The 15,187-nt window shown below is 38.0% G+C and overlaps 1 protein-coding gene across 2 annotated transcripts in view; it reads right to left on the minus strand.

The window, feature by feature from the left end:
- The window catches only part of PHC3 (polyhomeotic homolog 3), a 67,839-nt gene that overhangs the window by 47,801 nt on the left and 4,851 nt on the right, over positions 1-15,187 (minus strand). For both annotated transcript variants that reach the window (XM_017848800.1, XM_017848801.1), the window contains exons 3-4: positions 10,373-10,528; positions 9,187-9,264 (exon numbers count right to left, since the gene is read on the minus strand). In XM_017848800.1, coding sequence (XP_017704289.1) covers positions 9,187-9,264; positions 10,373-10,528 — 234 coding nt within the window. The remainder of the gene's footprint in view (positions 1-9,186; positions 9,265-10,372; positions 10,529-15,187) is intronic.

A 15,187-nucleotide genomic window follows, 5' to 3' on the forward strand; every position in this document is an offset into this window, starting at 1 on the left:
CCGTCTCAAAAAAAAAAAAAAAAAGAAAAGAAACCAATTCTATCAGATCAGGGCTCCATTTTTATGACTTCCTTTAACTTCTATCACATCCCTAAAGGTCCTATCTCTAATACAGTCTGAGTTAGGCTTCAACATATGAATATGGGGGACATAATTCAGTCCATAGCATCATTTCCTGAACTTTCTCTATGATACAGATCCAAGGATATCTGGATGAAAAGACTGAAACCATTTAATTAGACGATTTAATTTTACAGAAAATTGGCAGGCAGGGAGGTTAAATGACTTGGTTAAGTCACATTAACAGTCAGTCACAGAATTTAAGATTAGAACCCAAGTCCCTCATCTCCTCCATTCTACCCAACTTTCTCTCATCACACCATGAACAGTAGTGAAGTCATCAAGTACATGAACGTTCAAGGAGCTGCATGAGACATCATTAATCATGAAACCTCCCACATGAACTCCAAACTCACATAACCAATGCCTACTCAATACTACAGGTGGGTGTCTAATACAGATCATAAACTTAACATGTACAAAATTAAACTCCTAATTTTCTTCTCCAACACCTCCTTTGGCTCCCAATCTTTCCAGATGCTTCAGCCAAAATACTATGGAGTCACCCTTGACTCCTCACATCTTTTATTCAATGCATCAGCATATCTTGTGTTAGTTCTCCTTTCAAAACATATCCAAACTTCTATAATTAAATGTTAAAAAAAATTCAAAATCTGGCCAACCACTTTTCACCACCTCTAATATCAACCTCATGATCCAAACTGCCAATGTCTTTCCATTTGAATTATTACAAGAACATTTAACTCCATGCTTCTATCTCTGGCCCCTAGAACCTACTCTCAAAAACCAATTTGAGATCATGTCACTTCCATACGAGAACAGCTCTCCAATAGTTTCCCAACTCATACTTACTAAAATCCAAAGGTCTTATAATTTCCTCATGATTAGGACTACAATTACCTCTCTGATGTCATCTCTAAACCACACTCCCACTCTCTCATTCCACTCCAGCCACATTGTCCTCCTTTCTGTTCCCTGTGCATGTCTGCCCCCCTCACCGTCCTTAAAAAGGCCACCTTTATTAACAAGGCTTTCCCTGACCATCATAATTAAAATGGCATATTTCCCTAGCCCGTTCCCTTTCCTTGCTTTATTTTTCTCTTTCACTTAACATCATCTGACATACTATGTACTTGTTTAATGTTCATCTATCCCTAGCTCCATGAGGAAAGAGATTTGTTTGTTGTGGTAGTGTATCCTCAGCACCTAGAAGAGGATTTGGCAAATATTAAATGCTCAATAAATATCTGATGACTGAATGAGTGAATGCATGAATGAATAAAGTCATAAAACTGGGCTTCAAAAGCTCATCTTGTCTAGCATCATAATTAGAAAGCCATAAATAAAAAAACAAGTTTTTTCCCTTTCTGACAGAATAGTACAGTGAGTTGAAGTCAAAATATCAGGGATTAATGTAGTTATAGGGCCAAATGTAACAAGGAAAGAAAATGATATATACATAGCCCCTAAGTCACTCAGAGACTTATGATTGTAGTTTTCAGCCACATAATCCTTTCCAGCTGAAAATGCCCAAATATTTAGTAAAGTGTGTGTGTGTGTGTGTGTGTGTGTGTGTGTGTGTGTGTGTGTGTATGCCAAGTGTGTGTGTCTGATGGCACTGCCCTCACATGAAAACAAACAAAATTAACTATAAGCCTATTTGTATTTATGTATAGAAATGCATAGTCAGCCGGTCATGGTGGCTCACACCCGTAATCCCAGAACTTTGGGAGGCCGACACGGGCAGATCACCTGAGGTCAGGAGTTCAAGACCAGCCTGGCCAACATGGTGAAACCCTGTCTCTACTAAAAATACAAAAATTAGCCAGGCTTGGTGGCGGGCGCCTGTAATCCCAGCTATTCAGGAGGTTGAGGCACAAGAATCTCTTGAATCTGGGAAATGGAGGTTGCAGTGAGTTGAGATCGTGCCACTGCACTCCAGCCTGGGTGACAGTGCAAGACTCCGTCAAAAAGAAAAAAAAAAGGAGGGAAGGCAGGCAGGCAGGTATAGTAATAATATAGGAAAGCAGGCCAGGCACAGTGGCTCAGACCTATAATCCCAGCATTTTTGGAGGCTGAAGCAGGGCTGCTTGAGGCCAGGAGTTCAAGACCAGCCAGAGGTGAGATCCCTTCTCTATTAAAAAAAAAAAAAAAAAAAAAAATAGCTGGGTGTGGAGGCATGCACCTGTAGTCCCAACTACTCAGTAGGCTGAGGCAGGAGAATTGCTTGAGAATTTGAGGCTGCAGTGAGCTATGATCATGCCACTATACTCTGGCTGTGGCAATAGAGTGAGATAGTATTTTCTAACCAAAAAAAAAAAAAGGTAAAAAAGAAAACATATAGGAAAGCTTTAAACAAAACTTTGTCAGAGAAAATGGGATTACTGAAGGGAGGTAGTCACTTTTACTCTATACATTTGTGTTATCTATTCCTTAGGCAACAATAGTTTGTTCAACTTTATTTAGGTAACATAAAAATTAACAAAATAAAGCTCTTCAACCTCCTTCCTCAGAGATGACCACTAATAACAGTTTGTTGTGTACCATTACAGATCTTCTGCTTGCACAATCAAATGGACACATGCAAATAACTTTTAAAAAATAAGTTAAATGACAAGAATTCTGTTTCCAAAAAAATGGAGTAGACATACTTTTCCCTATTCCTCCTGCCAAGAACAACTAAAAACTCTTACGTTACATATAAAATAAACCTAAGAAGACCCCAAAAGGTAGAAGAAAAAATATAGAGACTGGCTAGAGACCTCAGGACCAAGTACACAACATGGTAATGAATTCTCTGGGTTTTCATTTTACCTCTTATAACCCACACTTGGAGGGTGGAAATGAAGAAGTCAATAACTCAGAAACACCAGAGGCACAATCAAAAATCCCCAACAAAAGCCTGCTCTTTTTAACCAAAGGACCAGGAAAGGGACAGCCTTGCAACACAGAAAAGTTTTAGACAATAATTACTCTACTCCAACCAAACACTACAGAAAAAAACTGTGACCCCACCCATGTCTGCAAAGAACTTGATTTTCCAACTCCCTCAACCCCTCCAACAGATTCATGTCAGAAAAGGCCATATAGAGAACAGGACTTTCATCCTAGCCAGGTGATAATAAAACACCACCACCACACCCATGCACCCTGCAGTCTCAGTGGAGACCATGTGGGGAGAGTAAAAGGTACTCCCATTCCTTCTAGCCAGAGAGGCTTCAGTAAAGGCCTAGTGAGGAGCCAGAACTCCCACCCCAGCATAGCAATTAAGAGGAACATCCCCTCAAGTGTCAATGGAGGCTAACTGGGGAACCTGTACTTGTATCCCCTGTATTTCATGCCATATGGGGACTCACACTTGCACCCTCATACTGCATTAAGAAGGCAGCACACTCTCCCACTGAGAAACAGCCAAAATAAAAAGGTCAAATAGGATTACTAGTCACACAACATAATACTAAAAACATCCAAGTTTCAATAAAAAATCACTCATCACATCTAGAACCAGGAAAACCTCAAAATGAATGAAAAAGACAATCAATAGAAGCCAATACCTAGATAACAAAGATATCAGAATTACATGATGAAGGCTGGGCATAGTGGCTCACGCCTGTAATCCTAGTACTTCAGGATGCTGATCACCTGAGGTCAAGAGTTTAAGACTGGCCTGGCCAAAACGGAGAAACCCCGTCTCTACTAAAAATAAAAAAATTAGCCGGGCATGGTGGTAAATGCCTGTAATTCCAGCTACTTGGGAGGGTGAGGCATGAGAACTGCTTAAACCCAGGAGGTGGAGGTTACAGTGAGCCGAGATCATGCCACTGTACTCCAGTCTGGGTGACAGAGTGAGACCTTGTCTCAAAAAAAAAAAAAAGAATTATATGAGAAAGCAGCCATCATAAAAATGCTTCAAAGAAGTCAGGCCCAGTAGCACGCACCTGTAGTTCCAGCTACTTAGGAAGCCAAGACAGGAGGATCACCTGAGCTCAGGTGTTAGAGGCCAGCCTGGACAACATAGTGAGACCCCATCTCTTAAAAAAATAATGGTTCAAATAAGCAACAATGAGCATATCTAAAACAAATTAAAAAAAAAAAAAAAAGGTCTCCCTAAAGAAACAGAGGACATAAAGAAGAACCAAATAATAATTTTTTATTTTTATTTTTTGAGATGGAATCTCGCTCTACCACCCAGGATGGAATGCAGTGGCGTGATTTCGGCTCATTGCAACCTCTGCCTCCTTGGTTCAAGCAATTCTCCTGCCTCAGCCTCCCAAGTAGCTGGAATTACAGGCACATGCCACCACGGCCGGCCTATTTCTGTATTTTTAATAGAGATAGGGTTTCACACATTGGTCAGGCTGGTCTCGAACTCCTGACCTCAAGTGATCTGCCTGCCTCAGCCTCCCAAAAAGCTGGGATTACAGGCATGAGCCACTGCACCTGGCCCCAATTAATAATTTTAGACTACAAATAGAATAACCAAAATAAGTTAAACAAGCTTACACAATGCATTCTTGCTTTTTACACTCAATACATAATGAAAATCCAAGTCTCTCTGTACACAAACATACAGTATTTTTTAGTAGCTATAGTATTCTACCGTAGGAATTAACTATCATTTATGTAACTAATCCTCAATTAATGGGCATTTATATTATTTATAATTTTTTACTATTATATATCATACATATGGGCATAATTATCTAGGTCATTTTTAATTATGTCACTAAAAGTGAGAGTGCTATTATGAAAGGGTACACACAGATTCTTTTGGCTTTTTTTGAAACAGGGTCTCATACTGTTGCCCAGGCTAGAGTGCAGTGGCACAATTATAGCTCACTGTAGCCTCAAACTCCTAGGTTCAAGCAATCCTCCTGCCTCAGTCTCTTCAGCAGCTGGGACTACAGGCACACGCCACCACACCTAGCTAATTTCTTTTTATTAGATGGGGTCTATGCTGCCCAGGCTGGTCTCAAGCTGCTAGACTCAAGTGATCCCCCCACCTCAGCCTCCCAAACCACTAGGATTACAAGCATTAGCCACCATTCTCAGCAAGTTTTAAAGTTTAACACACACTGCCAAATAACCCTCCAAAAGAGTTGCATCAATCTATAGTCCCACTAATAGTGTCTGTACATATACCTACTTTTTCACATTCTTGCCAACAATAGATATTGTGTAAACGTTTTTCCTTGTTTTCTAGTTTGACAGATGAAAACAGTACTTCATTGTTATTTGTACATATATTTCTATTTTTTTAGACAGGGTTTGCTCTATCACCCAGGCTGAAGTGCTGTGGTGCGATCTCAGCTCATGGCAGCCTTGACCTCCTGGGCTCAAGTAAGCCTCCCACCTCAGCCTCCGAAGTAGCTGGAACTACAGGCGCTTACCACAACATCCAGCTAATTTTTTGTTGTTGTATTTTGCTTGTAGAGATGGGGTGTCATCTGCCTGCCTTGGGCTCCCAAAGTGCTGGGATTACAGGCATGAGCCAACATGCCCAGCCTTTTTACATACATTTATTATTGATATGTTAAATATATTTTCATGTGTTTAGAAGTCAAAACATAGCCATGCGCAGTAGCTCATGTCTGTAATCCCAGCACTTTAGAAGGCCTAGGCGGGCAGATCACTTCAGGTCAGGAGTTCGAGAACAGCCTGGCCAACATGGCAAAACCCCATCTCTGCTTAAAATACAAAAATTAGCCAGGCATGGTGGTGTATGCCTGTAGTCCTAGGTGCTTGGGAGGCTGAGGCAGAAGAATCGCTTGAAAACAAGAGGAGGAGGTTGCAATGAGCCAAGACTGCACCACTGCACTCCAGCCCAGGCGACAGAGCAATGTTCCATCTCAAAAAAAAAAAAAAAAAAAAAAATAGTCTTTCTTTTAAAAATTACCAACGAAGATCTTCTGTGAATTCTCACTGTTTATCTTACTAATATAACAGTCTTTGGTATTTTAGAAATATTATCAGCCAGGTGTAGTGGCTCATGCCCATACCACATAATCCCAGCACTTTGTGACCTGTGGTTGGAGGATCACTTGAGCTCTGGAGTTCGAGACCAGTCTGACAGGAACACAGCAAGACCTCATCTCTAGTAAAAATTTTAAAAATTAGCCAGGCGTAGTGGTGTGCGCCTGTAGTCCCAGCTACTCAGCAGTCTGAGGTAGAAGGATCACTTGAGCCTGGGAGATGGAGGTGGTAGTGAGTTATGATCGTGCCACTGCACTCCAGCCTCAGAGGAAGACTCTGTCTCAAAAAAAAGAAAAGAAAAGAAAAAAAGACTAAAATTCTCCCTGTCTTCCTTTTGAAAAAAAATTAAAGTGAAAAGAGAAGAAATATTACCCATTTATGCAAACATATTTTCTCCCATTCTGTTTTCACTTTGCTTATGCTGTTTTTTTGGCAGCAGAATTTTTAGTTGGTTTAACTTCCATTTTAAAATTTAACTAAATCTTTGCCCCATTGAAGTTGAAATACTAAAGACACAAACCTAAAGGCTCAGTCCAAATTAGTTTTAAAGCCAAACAATCATAAAATCACCCCTCCACTACTGATAATTGTTTAGAATTAGTCATGATTCTAACTAAAGATAAGAATGCAGGTACCCACTAGTTACCTATACATTCAATTAACAACAGTCTACTCTCCAAACCACATATAGATGGAGTATCTGTTATATGAAATCTTTGGGACCAGAAGTGTTTTGGATTTTCTTTGTTTTGTTTTCAGATTTTGGAAAGATACAAAGTGGTTTAACATGCCAAAACTAAAAATCCAAAATCCAAAATGTTCCAATGAACACTCCCGCTTTGAGAGTCATGTTGGTGTGCAAAAATTTCAGATTTTAGAGCGTTTCAGGTTTTCACATTAGCAACAATCAGTCGGTAGGTACACAGTTCCCCCAGGTGGTATGATTGGACTTTTGACTTGATCAATTCTTAAATAATATTCCATTTCCCCATTGGGATCCCACTTCTACTCTAAGCCCCAACTACCCAGTTGGTTACTTGACAGCCCTTTTTTCTTCTGGAGAATGGACCCTTTCCCATGGCTTCACTGTTATCTGGAAACCTAACTCAAAATAACCAAAACTCTGAAAACTACTAGTCTGCTACCTGACGGCTCATTATCATCACCACTTCAGAGATTTCTATTACCACGCTCCACCCCCTTTTTGGATATTGACCTAAACTTACTAAGTTACCTTGGGCATTATAATTTTTACTGCTAGTCAAATTACGTGAGCAGAAGCTCACAAAGAATACTAAATAAAGCAAATGTAATGTTTTATTCCTTTATTTTACTGGGATTCTGTTCTTCCTACTTATCTTCTCCCACCAGCCATTTATAGTTTTTGGTATACTTCATGGTATAATACTGCTGGTTTATGACAAGTATCATTAACAATGTCATACATATAAGCACAATCACTAGAATTCTAACTTCTGTGAATGTCACATACATAAAGCCATAATGAAAGAAAAGTTTAAAAAGATACCTTTTAATAACATGAAGGAAAAAAATTCAAAATAACATATCTATACAAATATATTCTATCGTTATTCCAGTATTTTGCAGAATAAAGAATTTGTCTATATAATTTCCTTCAGTAGCCCACAAAATGTTTACCACTCCTTTCCCACTACCATTGTATTAATTAAAGACATCTGATGTCAATGACCAAAACTACAGTATTAATGCTTAGAGCTAGGTTACATTACTTAACTTTTTCATTTTCTTTAACATCTTCAAGTCATAGGTAACTTTTTAATCTAATCTTGTTCCTACTCCAGGACATTCCCACGCAAAAAAAAAAAAAAACCAAAAAAAAAAAAAACTATATGCTGACCACAGCATGTATTTAGCAAAGACCTTACCCTTAGCTAAAGAAATACAGCACAATTTCACCTTCAATTCCTTAACAAACTACAAACTATATTGTATGGGAGCCAATTTTATGAAGTATCAAAGTATTACCATTCTGGACCAGGAAAAAGTATCCAGAAAGGACATTACTAGGTTTTCAAGTAAAGGCAATTTGCTCCCCACCAGGAGACACCTTTAGTTATCACACTAGAGGAAGGAGAAAGACCACAAGCTGCTGGTATCTAGTAGCTAGGGGTGCTGCTAAACATCCTATAATGTACACAATAGACCCCGACAACAAAGAATTATCTGGCTCATAATGTCCACAGTGATGAGGTTGGGAAACCTGGGACAAATAATGAACTGTGAATATGAACTGCATTGTATCCATGTTATATTTCCTGAATTTAATAATTTTTCCGTGGCTTCACAGAACAATAGCCTTGTTCTTAGGAAATACACATCAAAGTATTTAGGAATAAAGGAACATGTCTCAACTTACAAATGACTCAGAAAAAAATAATATGTACACATGTAGTGGGAAAGAATGAATGATAAAGTAATGGAGCAATATGCTAATAATTGATTAATCTGAGTAGAGTATATACAGAAATTTTTTTATTATTCTTGCAGTTTAAAATTATACCAAAATTAAAGCTAAACAAGTATTATCATGCCCATAAATTTATTTTACCTGGGAAACTTTGCACAATTTCCCAATATATTTGTGCAATATAGCAAATCAGCTTTCTTTTATTCTTTTCTCAAAATAAATTACCCTATCTCGAATGGATACTTGCAAATTGAACCCAAATAACTCATTTAAGCTGAAAGTATAATTTCTAAAATGTGAATGGCACAAAGTTAGAAATGCTTAGTTGTCTACCAAGGACATGACATTCTATTGTATATCACAGTAAATTCATGGCCAATATCCCTGCATTGTGTATTTCAGGCTTTCAATACACACTGAAAACTGAAACCACTTAAGATCTGAACATGATCAATGCAAAAGGATATACAAGAAATAATACAAAAGTATTTTTAAGACTCAGATTTTCGTAAGTTTAACATTAGTTGTGAATTCTTGAATTTTATCATTCCTATTTCTGGGCAATTGTTACTTTAAACAGCATGCAACAAATCATAATAACAGCTTCATAAATAACAAGTTTACTTTTGGAAAACAATTCTTTAAAATTTTAAATCCAGGAAAAAAAGATTTAGGGAACTTACAGACGTTTGGGACATACTTGACTGTTGTGTGACACTTCCTGTGGGAGATGTAGATGGTCTTCCACTGGACAAACTTGCCTAAAATAGTAAGACTTTTATAATACATCGGTAAAAACCTAAAGTTAAGAACTTTCTGGTACCATGATAACACAAAACCACGACAATAAATGTCAAAAGGCCTATGCATGAAACAATTAATTTTACAGTCAACATGGCTTAAGCTTTGGTTAAACAGATTTTTTAAATAAGAAAAAACTGAATGGTGAAAACAGGGGATCCAAAGACTAGTCTTATTTTTATTAACTACTTTATTGTCAGTTTCACTTTACGGGTCTCTGTCATCTTTAAAATGGAATCACTACTCCGGAGTTATGAAAAAGAAATTAGAGCTACAGCAAGTGCCAGTGGGTTTCAGTTTCCTAACTTGTATCATGAACGTGTTATTTAAAATTACACTACTAAGAAGAAGCAACAGCTGAGAATCTGTTGGTAACAGAAATAAACCTTTTTCAGGTTCAGTCAACTGAGATCCTCCTCTGGTGAGGGGATTTAAGATTAAATCTTAACAGCTTTATTTAAATAGTATAACAACAACAAAAATATTTTTTAAAAACATGCATTTAATAATGAAATCCTGTTATCAGTGGGAATATGATTGGATTTTAGAAAGATGGATATACATATCTTTGTATAGATAATTTCTGGAGAAGTATGTATTAAATTGTTACAGTGGCCACCTTTGAAGAATGGGAAACAGTGGTAGGCAGGGAAAAGGAACAGCTTTACTTTATCTCTTATAAACAATTTAATATTGTTTGATTTTTTAATGAGTATAATTACTTACATAATGTTTTAAATCTTATTTTAGTAAAATACAATTTATGTAAGCCTAAGTACTCACTGTTGTATCTAGAACTATATACATTTAACAAAGCCACTAGTAGCAGTTCTCCAGTCTGGATAAAAAGTACTGAGACAAAAGCTAGAAACAGAGTAACACAAAAAACATAGCCCCTTTCTCTCAATTAACTTCTATTTGGCAACCTATTAATAAGTTTCCTTCAGGAAAAATAACCACAGAACATCTGAGAACTCTGAAATAATACCCAATGTATTTATTTTCAGTAACTACTTACAGAAAACAGAAACTTTGGTCTCATAAACTCTTAATTTGTTTTAGTCTTACCTGAACGGCAGCAAGACTCTGAAGCTGGGAGCTGCTTAAATGCTGCTGCTGAAGAGCTGCAGTATGCAGCATTAAGTGCTGCTGTTGGGCTGCATACATTTGCTGAAGGTACTGAGCAGCTGAGCTGGGAGGCCGATGCAACGCCTGTTGAATTACCTGTGATAAGTCAATTGAACCAATGTCAAACCATAATCTCAACCTTTATCTTAATCAGAAAATGAAAATATAAAAAAGTGGCAGTTTAAAATTTCACTGTTTTAATACATAATATCATCAAGCTTATTAACATATCTCTTTCCTAGTTACATATCACTAGAAACCACTAACTTGTACACATCAAAACTACCCAGTGGGCTGGAAGCGGTGGCACAAGCCTGTAATTCCAGCACTTTGGGAGGCCGAGGTGAGCGGATCACAAGGTCAGGAGTTCGAGACCATCCTGGCTAACATGGTGAAACCCCTCTCTACTAAAAACACAAAAAATTAGCCAGGCGTGGTGACACATGCCTGCAGTCTCAGCTACTCGGGAGGCTAAGGCAGGAGAATTGCTTGAACCCGGGAGGCAATGGCTGCAGTGAGTGGAGATCATGCCACTGCACTCCAGCCTGGGCGACACAGCGAGACTCCATCTCAAAAAAAAAAAAAAACCCAGTGGACAATTCACAAAAGACAGGCCAACTAAGCATTTCAAAAGATTTTTAATCTCACCAGTAGTCAAAAACTTACAAATTAAAACAAGATACTATTTTCCAACTTTCAGATGGATAAAGATTTAAAAGACTATACTACTACCTGGGGAAACCAATACTCCCATACTGCTAGTAATAATTTAAGTTGGTATAACCTTTTTGGATAAAACTTGGTAGAATTCAGGGCTTGGGTGTGGAGAGAAATACCTTTACCATGCAGTCATTACAAACAGTAATGTAGATCAGTGCTGTCCTATACAGTAGCCACTAGTCACATGTGCCTACTGAGCACTTAAAATGTGGCCAGTGCAACTAAAGAATTGAATTAATTTTAAATTGAATTTTAATTAATTCTAATTTTAATGTAAATGTAACTTGTGGTAACCACTGACCACTGTAGTGCACATTGCTGATACTGATCTATATTTACTAACAAAAAAAAATCAGTGGGTTACAAAATAGTATATAGAGTAAGATACCATTTTTATATTAAAATATTTGAAAGGATCAGTCCAGGCACAGTGGCTCACACCTGTAATCCAGCACTCTGGGAGGCCGAGGCGGGTGGATCACGAGGTCAGGAGATCAAGACCATCCTGGCTAACACGGTGAAACCCTGTCTCTACTAAAATTACAAAAAATTAGCAGGATGTGGTGGTGGGCGCCTGTAGTCCCAGCTACTCGGGAGGCTGAGGCAGGAGAATGGCGTGAATCTGGGAGACAGAGCTTGCAGTGAGCCAAGATAGCGCCACTGCACTCCAGCCTGGGCGAAAAAGTGAGACTCCGTCTCAAAAATACATATATATTTGAAAGAATCCACAGGAAAACTTTCAAAGACCACTGATGAGTAGCTAGAGGTGATTTTTAGCTTCTAGTTCATACTTTCCTATAAATGTCTGAAAATCTTACAATGAATAGGTATTATTAATAATCATATAAGATTACAAAGCACTGGGCATGTTGGTTCATGCCTGTAATCTCAACACTTGGGGAGGCCAAGGCAGGCTGATCACCTGAGGTCAAGAGTTCAAGACTCGCCTGGCCAACATAGTGAAACCCTGTCTCTACTAAAAATAAAAAAATTGGCCAGGCATGGTGGCATGTGCCTGTAATCCCAGATACTGGGGAGGCTCAGGTGGGAGAACTGCTTGAACCCAGGAGGTGGAGGGTGCAGTGATCATGCCACTGCACTCCAGCCTAGATGACAGAGCAAGACCCCATCTCAAAAAAAAGAAATAAAATAAAATTTAAAAAATTATAAAGCTATTTCTTCTTTAGAAAATTACTGAATAATTTTTTAAAATTTTAAATGTCAAATACTTTGTTTTGCTTCAACATTGAATAAAACTATTCTTACTTTAAAAATTCCTTAAAAAGTGTTAATTACTGTGAATATTTATTAGTAAAATGTAAAATCTGAGCCTGAAACTTCATAAATAAATATAGAAGTACTCTAGTAAAATCAGAGAAAATTCCTACACTTGTCCAAAAGGTTAAGTCAGAATAAGTCAATCCTATACAACCAAATCCAAAAGTCACACTGTGCTCACTGTGACTCAAACAGCACAGAACCCTAATTGCAGCATCAAACCAGAGTTTTCAAAGAGCTAAGGGAATAATAGTGCCATAATCCTATAGCTTGAGGGTCTCTCAGGACATCTTGAACCATAATACCATGAATCCTTTTATCTAAATTTCAAGAAAGTATATTTCTGTGTTATTGTTTATTTTCATGTGTTAATATCTCATCTCTCCAACTACAGACTGCTATGCCTGATACAAATTTCTGTCACAAAATCAATGGGAGCTTTTGACCCCTACCTGCAGGCGACTACAGGCCAGCATTAAGTGATTCAGTATTATAACAACATACTTTTTTTAGTCAGATCAATCTCTATTTGTTCTTCTAATTCCATAACAAAATTCTAAAATCACTGGACAACAGCCAGAAAAAACTTCTAAAATCAAACTGAAATAACAATCTATTTGATACATACTTTTGTCAGAGTATACTCATTTTTTCTGTTGTCAGCATAATCTTTCCCTACTATTCAATGCTCAACTTATAGCAATGAGTAAATAAAAGTAATAGATACAGCACATTGTTCTTATTTATTATAAATTCTTATTCACCCAAGGAGGGTGAAGAGAATTCCCAGGACTGAAAAACGAAAGCTGGAAAATTAAAGAATTACTTAAGTAGTTCAATAAATATTGATGGATTGCATTTTGGGAGAAGCAATTCTATGGTCTCATAAGAACCAGAGTTAGTACTATTTATGAGATATATCTATATCTACGTATCTTTCTATGAATTTTTTATTAATCTATGCAGCTTAATTGAAAACTAGAGGACAAAATAGTATATTAAGCTATCATATTATCAGTGGTGATAATCCCAGCACTTTGGGAGGCGTGGTGGCTCATCCCAGCACTTTGGGAGGCCAAGGCAGGAGGACAGCTTAAAGAAAGAAGGTCAAGACCAGCCTGGGCAACACAGTGAGATCCTGTCTCTACAAAATAAAAAAATTAGCCAAGCATAGCGGCATGTGCCTGTAGTCTCGACTACTCAGGAGGCTGAAGCAGGAGGATCACTTGAGCCCAGGGGGTTGAGACCTGTGATCATGCCACTGGACTCCAGCGTGGGCAACAGAGAGAGGGAGGAAAAAAAAAAAAAGGGCCGGGCGCGGTGGCTCACGCCTATAATCCTAGCACTTGGGGAGGCTGAGGCAGGCGGATTACCAGGTCAGGAGATAGAGACCATCCTGGATAACATGGTGAAACCCCGTCTCTACTAAAAATATAAAAAATTAGCTGGGCACAGTGGCACGTGCCTGTAGTCCCAGCTACTCGGGAGGCTGAGGCAGGAGAATCACTTGGACCGGGGAGGTGGAGGTTGCAGTGAGCCGAGATCATGTCACTGCACTCCAGTCTGGGCTATAGGGTGAGACTCAGCCTCAAAAAAAAAAAAAAAAAATTTACATCCTTTTCCCTACATCCCTTACCTCAGCGAAAGGTAAAAAACATTAAAATCCCACTCTGCATGCAAGTTTTAATTTCTGGTGAACCGGCTGGTTCCACTCCACAGTTACTTCAGAAAATTAAATCCTAAACCATAAAATAGTTAAATAGACATTATACTGGGGTATCCACCACGGAAACATGGAGCAGAGGAAAGACTATATTGCAAGCAGTTGTTTTCAGGGTAGATGCAATTACCCTGATTCTACCGAAAGAAAGCAGGTATAATAGAAAAAGTAAGAATTCAGAGTGATTAAGGGCACAAAGGCTGAAGTCTGAGAACTAGCTAGGTGAGTTTGGGAAAGTTATTTAGCCAATTTAAAACATTTATTTTCCCATCAGTAAAATGGAGATAATAATAATAGCTACTTCATAGAGGGATGGTAACTATTAATGGAGGTAATTCATGTAACATTTACCAAATGTTTGGCACGTAGTAATTATTCAATAAGTATTAGCTATTACTATCTACTGAAAACCTATAATGTGCCTTATACAGTTCTAGATACTTCATTTAATCTCAAAGATACTTCATTTAATCCTCTGAGTAACTAACGAAATAGGTAGTCTCATCCTCATTTTAGTTTTCTGAGGCTCAAGGGGATTATGTCTCATGCCCAAGGCTATATAACTCCTAAAGATAATGAAAACGGAATTCAAACAAAGCATAATAGAGTTGAAAGTCCATGCCCTTTTTATATAATACCATATTGCCCCAACCTCCATTATCATAAATGTTAACTAAGTAAACTTTACTTTCTCAACTAAGTGACTTCCTAGTTCAATATTCCCTTCCCCCTCTGCTCCTAAGGGATTTAGAATGGATCCTCCTGCTTAGGGGTCTTAGACCACTTGGGTTTAAAATGAACTTCATAACATATCTACATAGCTTAACAGATCTCCTTAAGTCCATATTTTGAGTTCCAATATAAAATAGATAAACCTACAGCCACTCTGCATGTTGGGGCTCTAGGCTGAGTGTCTTCACATTGCAGCAGCACCATAGAGACTTTCCCCTTATAATTTTCTTTACACATAATCTTATAAACTACATGCTGACAAACGTAAGCCCTCTCAATACTATATATATATATATATATATATA

Source organism: Rhinopithecus bieti, unplaced genomic scaffold (genome assembly GCF_001698545.2).
Source record: "Rhinopithecus bieti isolate Rb0 unplaced genomic scaffold, ASM169854v2 scaffold_32014, whole genome shotgun sequence".
NCBI lineage: Eukaryota > Metazoa > Chordata > Mammalia > Primates > Cercopithecidae > Rhinopithecus > Rhinopithecus bieti.